Source organism: Cygnus atratus, chromosome 31 (genome assembly GCF_013377495.2).
Source record: "Cygnus atratus isolate AKBS03 ecotype Queensland, Australia chromosome 31, CAtr_DNAZoo_HiC_assembly, whole genome shotgun sequence".
NCBI classification, from domain to species: Eukaryota; Metazoa; Chordata; class Aves; order Anseriformes; family Anatidae; genus Cygnus; species Cygnus atratus.
This window is the reverse complement of record NC_066392.1, coordinates 748805-755069: the sequence shown is the minus strand read 5'-3', so window position 1 is coordinate 755069 and position 6265 is coordinate 748805. Positions and strand designations below refer to the sequence as shown.

General features: G+C 51.2%; 1 protein-coding gene across 1 annotated transcript; it reads right to left on the bottom strand.

The window, feature by feature from the left end:
* Positions 1–270: 270 nt before the first annotated feature.
* Positions 271–1221, bottom strand: LOC118261385 (olfactory receptor 14C36-like). The gene has a single exon (XM_035572208.1). It carries the CDS (start codon positions 1219–1221, stop codon positions 271–273), a length of 951 nt encoding a protein of 316 aa, XP_035428101.1.
* Between the last annotated feature and the right edge of the window lie 5044 nt (positions 1222–6265).

Here is a 6265-nt window from a genome sequence, read left to right as displayed (position 1 = left end):
CTCCCCCAGCTCCAGAAAGGATGGGAAGGGATGGAAGCTGAGACCAATGAATTTCTGCTCGTCTCTTTTTTGTCTTTATCTAAACGGGAAGCCCACTTCCATAAGTACATGAGATACATGGTTCAAAAATAAAATAGAATGATAAACACATAGGATACTAAGTAGATCATTTCTGAATGAAAATCACAAGGTTCAGAAAAGAGTATAAAAGTAAAGTAAGACGGTTCTAAAACTTATTAAGAAAAAAAAAAAAAAAAAAAAAGAGTTCTGTTAGGACTTTGCGCCCATTATTAATGATGAAGAAATGTATCCAAAGCGTTTCCTCAATGCATGCTTGAGCTCCTTGTTTCTCATGCTGTAGATGAGGGGGTTCATGGCAGCAGGAACCACAGAGTACAGAACTGCCACCACCAGGTCCAGGGATGGGGAAGAGATGGAGGGGGGCTTCAGGTAGGCAAACATGCCAGTACTGACAAACAGGGAGACCACGGCCAGGTGAGGGAGGCAGGTGGAAAAGGCTTTGTGCTGGCCCTGCTCAGAGGGCATCCTCAGCACTGCCCTGAAGATCTGCATATAGGACAGCGCAATGAAGACAAAACAACCAAAGACTAAAGAAACACTAAACGCAAGTGCCCCAACTTCCCTGAGGTAAGCATCTGAGCAGGAGAGCTTGAGGATCTGGGGGATTTCACAGAAGAACTGGTCCACAGCATTGCCTTGGCAGAGGGGCAGGGAAAATGTAGTGGCCGTGTGCAGGACAGCATTGAGAAAGCCACTGCCCCAGGCAGCTGCTGCCATCTGGGCACAAGCTCTGCTGCCCACGAGGCTCCCGTAGTGCAGGGACTTGCAGATGGCAACGTAGCGGTCATAGGCCATGAGAGTAAGAACAGAATATTCTGCTGCTATAAAGAAGAGAAAGAAAAAGACCTGTGTGGCACACCCTTGATAGGAGATGGCCCTGGTGTCCCAGAGGGCATTGGCCATGGCTTTGGGCAGAGTGGTGGAGATGCAGCCCAGGTCGAGGAGGGCGAGGTTGAGGAGGAAGAAGTCCATGGGGGTGTGGAGGCGGTGGTGGCAGGCTACGGTGGTGAGGATGAGGCCGTTGCCCAGGAGGGCAGCCAGGTAGATGCCCAGGAAGAGCCCGAAGTGCAGGAGCTGCAGCTCCCGCGTGTCTGCGAATGGCAGCAGGAGGAACTCGCTCACAGAGCTGCTGTTGGGCATTTGCTGACATTGGACACAGTTGCCTGTTGAAGAGGATAAGGCAGAAAAAGGTTAGAACAGACTTCTCTAAGGAAAACCTATTGCAAGCCTTCGAGCACCCCCAGTCCAAACCTCTCTCTCTGCAGGAGAACCTTTCTGCAGCTCTCCTGCTTGAGCTGCGGCTGGTGCTGGCTGAGAGTGGCACTGGGAGCAGGGGCTGCTGTGGGCTCCAGAGGAGTCCTTCCTGCTGTGCAGGAGGAGGGAAGCAGGAACATGGGGGAAACTCAACTCCATTCGACTTGTCGGTTGTTGCAAACAAGTCATCTGAACACAGAGCTGAGCTGTAGGGATTTTGTTTGCTTTATTTTATCCCAGTAGCCCCTGTAATGCTTAGGATTGGTATTGGATGGTTGAACGCCCTCACATTTCCTGTACACTCCTGCTGATATTTGATGGGAGTGTCCATTAGTGAAGACTGAGAAGAGCACTTCTGTCCATCAGTCCTGTTCTCAGCTGCCTTGTGTCGCCCCTCTCTGAGCTGCACTATCATCTCATACAGGTTTTTCCCGGAGAAGAAACAGGAGAATTCTGCTGAGGAAGAAGGGCCACAGCAAGCCAGACGGAGCATGGGAGCTTCTCTTCCTTCCATGGCTGCAGGAGCTGCGGGGCAGCTGGCAGAGAGCCCGGCATGGCGACGCAGTGCAGGGTGTTCTGGGCTGACCAAAGGCACCTGGCTTAGAGCAATCCAAGGGGCTTCCGCCAGACTTCCTCACCTCGCAGTGCAACCCAGCAGGACGCTCAAAGCCTACTGCATTGCCCAATGCCCTCCCAGAAACAAGACCCAGCAGGAGACCCTTCCAGGACGTGCAGCTGCATGGCCCTGCAGCCAGAGACTTCCCTTGTCAAGGGCTGTGCAGATTTCTCCTGCAGGCAGCTCTCAGCATCCTCCCACTGCCAAGTGCCTCCAAGCCCTCTCTCCTTGTCTCCTCTCCCCGTGCCAGCTGCGGTCAATGCCCCCAGCCCTGCTGCGCTGTGCAGAGGAGCTGCTCCTGGGCAGAGCTGTCTCTCTGCACCACGGCCCTCTTGCCAGGAGCTCTCTCTGTCCCAGGAGCCCGGCCCAGCTCAGCACCAGACGCCCAGACCAAGGCATTGGAGTCCCCCCTTGGGGGGCTTTGGGGAGGAGCCCACGAACCTCAGGCACTGAGAGACAATTGAAGACATCTCTCCAGAAGTCCAAGTCAGAGGCAAGTTTCCTGCAGTGTCCCCCTGAGGGCCAGCACTGACACAGCCTCCCTTGGAGCTCCTTAGAGCAGAGCATTGGAGGCACTGAGGACAAGGAGACAAAGGCAGTGTGAAGGTGTGTAGAAAACTGGATGTGTTTCACCAAGCACAAGGGCCAGGCCTTGACCCCCAGCCCCTGGGAAGGGAGATCCTTTCCCTTCACACACTGCTCAGGGCTCTTCCCGGGGCAGGAGGAGATGGGGATGTGCATGGGGAAGTGCAGGAGAATGGTCCGAGCCCTGCCTGGTTCATGGGTGGGGGCGAGGAGGCAATGAGGCCCTGGTGCTTTACCGATAAGCTGTCTCCTCCTAGGCCTCAGTGGCAGAGACAACAGCCAGAGCCATGGACACAAAGACCTGGGTCCTGTTGGGACTCTCAGCCTTGCCAATGTCCTTGGTCCTCTCCGTACCAGGGTATCCTAGCATCTCCCAGACTTGTATCTCTTTTTCTGCTGGCTCTAGACCCTTGTCCATGTTGTAGCTCACTGAATCTGAGCTAAGTAAGTTAAGTCAGATCTTTTTGATGGCCATGCTCCTCGTAAGGCAGCTCTGTAGGAAGCTGGCCTGGTACGTGGTGAGCAGCACCACTCTCGTATGGCATCTCTCGTGGTGCCCAGGCCCTCCTCCTTCTGGGCAGCAGAGCTTGTGCCCAGATGGCAGCAGCTGCCCGGGGCAGTGGCTTTCTCAATGCTGTCCTGCACATGGCCAGTACATTTTCCCTGCCCCTCTGCCAAGGCAATGCTGTGGACCAGTTCTTCTGTGAAATCCCCCAGATCCTCAAGCTCTCCTGCTCAGATGCCTTCCTCATGGAAGCTCACATCCTTGTGTTTAGTGTTTCTTTATTACTTGTTTGATTTGTTTTCATTGTTTTCTCCTATATTCAGATCCTCAGGGTGGTGCTGAGGATGCCCTCTGAGCAGGGCCGGCACAAAGCCTTTTCCACGTGCCTCCCTCACCTGGCAGTGGTCTCTATGACTGTTAACACTGACTTGTTTGCCTACCTGAAGCCCCCGTCCATCTCTTCCCCATCAAGGGACCTGGTGGTGGCAGTTCTGTACTCGGTGGTGCCTCCAGCAGTGAACCCCCTCATCTACAGCATGAGGAACCAGGAGCTCAGGGATGCAGTGAGGAAAATATTTCTATACATGCTTCTTCATCATCAGTAATGACTTCATTACTGTGATTATCATCATATCATTTTTGTCATTATACTTATTATCAAAGTGTAATATTAGAAATAATCCTAACAGGACTACCTGGTTATTTGGGAAACTGAGAGAATGATTTCTTTAAGTATATTTTTATTAATATTTTAACAACATTTAATATTGATAGAAATAATGTTATTCTTGTCCTCCTGCACACCAAGTTTTAAAATTATTTTTAACCAGTCATAGAGTCACAGAATGGCCTGGGCTGGAAAGGACCTGAAAGATCATCTAGTTCCAACCCCCCTACCATGGGCAGTGACACCTCCCAGTAGATCATGGTTGCTCAGGACTTCATCTAACTTGCTCTTGAAGACCTGCAGGGATGGGGCATCCAATACCTCTGTGGAAAACCTGTTCCAATGCCTCATTATCCTGAGTGAAAAATTTCCTTCTGACCTGTAATCTGAGTCTCCCCTTTTAATTTAAAACCACTTCCCCTTGCCCAATCATTAGCTACCTGAGTAAAGAGTCCTTCTCCATCCACTTTATAAGACCCCTTCAAGTACTGAAAGGTTGCGATGAGGTAACCCTGGAGCCTTCTCTTCTGGTAGGCTGAACAGCCCCAGCTCTCTCAGCCTTTCTTCATAAGAGAGGTGCTCCAGCCCCTTGATCATCTTTGTGGCCCTCCTTTGGACCTACTCTAACAGCCCACATCCTTCTTGTGCTGGGGACTCCAGACCTGGACGCAGGACTCCAAGTGGGGCCTCACAAGGGCAGAGCAGAGGGGGACAATCACCTGCCTCCACCTGCTGGCCACTCCTCTCTTGATGCAGCCCAGGATGCACTTGGCCTTCAGGGCTACAAGTGCACTGCTGGCTCATGTTGAGCTTTTCATGCAGCAGAACCCCCAAGTCCTTCTCTGCAGGGCTGCTCTCAATGAGTTCTTCTCCCAGCCTATCCCCATGTCTGGGATTTCCCCGGCCCAGGTGCAGCACCTTGCACTTGGACTTGTTGAAACTCATTAGGTTCACAGGGGCCCAGATTTCAAGCTTGTCCAGGACCCTTTGGATGGCATCCCTTCCTCTGTTGCATCAACTCCACCTCTCAGCTTGGTGTCATCTGCATACTTGCTGAGGGTGCACTCGACCCCACTGTCCCTGTCATTGATAAAGATATTAAAGAGTACCGGTCTCAGGATAGACCCCTGAGGGACACCACTCATCACCACCCTCCACTTGGACATAGAGCCCTTGACCATCACTCTCTGCGTGTGACCTTCAAGCCAACTCCTTATCCACTCCATCCACTCCACATTTGATGGTCCACCCATCAAATGCGTATCTCTTGAATTTGGAGACCAGGATATCATGGCGGACTGTGATAACACAATTCCAAGTAGATGACATCGGTCGGTCTTCCCTTGTCGTCTGATGTGGTCACTCCATTGTAGAAAGCCACCAGATTGGTCAGGCACCATTTACCCTTTGGTGAAGCCATGCTGGCTGTCTTGGATCACCTCTTTCTCTTGCATGTGCCTTGACATTGATTCCAGGGGATCTTTTCCATGGTCTTGCCAGGCACAGAGATGAGGTTCACCGTTCTGTAGTTCCCTGGGTCCTCCTTTCTACCCTTAATCAAAAATGGGAGTGATGTTTCCCTTTTCCCAGTCACTAGGGACTTAACCTGACTGCCAGGACTCCTCAAATATGATGGAGAGAGCCTTGGCAACTACATCAGCCAGTTCCCTCAGGACCCTGGGATGCAAGTCATCAGGCCCCATAGACTTGTACATGTTTACTTTCATCAGGTGGTCTCGAACCTGCTCTTCACTTACAGCAGGTGGGACTTTGACCCCCAGCCTCCATCTGTGGGTTCAGGGAAATGAAAGACTTGGGAAGCCTGACTGGCAGTGAAGACTGAGGAGAAGACGTTGTTGAGTCCCTCAGCCTTCTCCATGGCTGTCATTACCAGTTCACCCTTGTCATCCATCAGAGGGGGTACACTCTCCCTGGCCTTTCTTTTCTGAGCAATGTATCTGTAGAATCTCTTCCTGTTATTCATTGCTTCACTTGATAAGCTCAGTTCCATCCATGCCTTGGATTTCCTTATCCCATCCCTACACATCCGAAACAAAACCATGCATGAGGGCCTGGAAAAAGGAACCCTGGACCATAGAAGCCATTCTGGAAACAGAACTTGGAGGTAGGAAGCGCAGTTCTGTGGAGCTGCAGAGCTGATGGAACCATTGTGGAGGATGATCCCAAAGACCTTTGTGTCCTTTTCCCTCCTGACAACAATGCTACTTCCTTCTCAAGACTAGAGTAGCCAACAGAGGTGAGACAGATACTCTGGGATCAAGAATGTCATCAGAAAGCTGATCCCAATAAGATATGGGGAGGTCAGGAGCAGCCTGGACAAGAGAGATGTGAGATTTTGGGGTGGGAAGAAGAGCTTGGCCAGCAGAAATTTATGATTCCATAGACTAAGAGGGTTCATGTAATGTAGATGCTGTGGTAACACTGACTTAAAACAGTCACGTATGGCCCTTACCTCACTTGAACCAGGAATTTTAATCCCTAAACCGAAATGCTACTCCAACACTCTGAAAGGAATCCATTTTCTCTCTTGCTAACC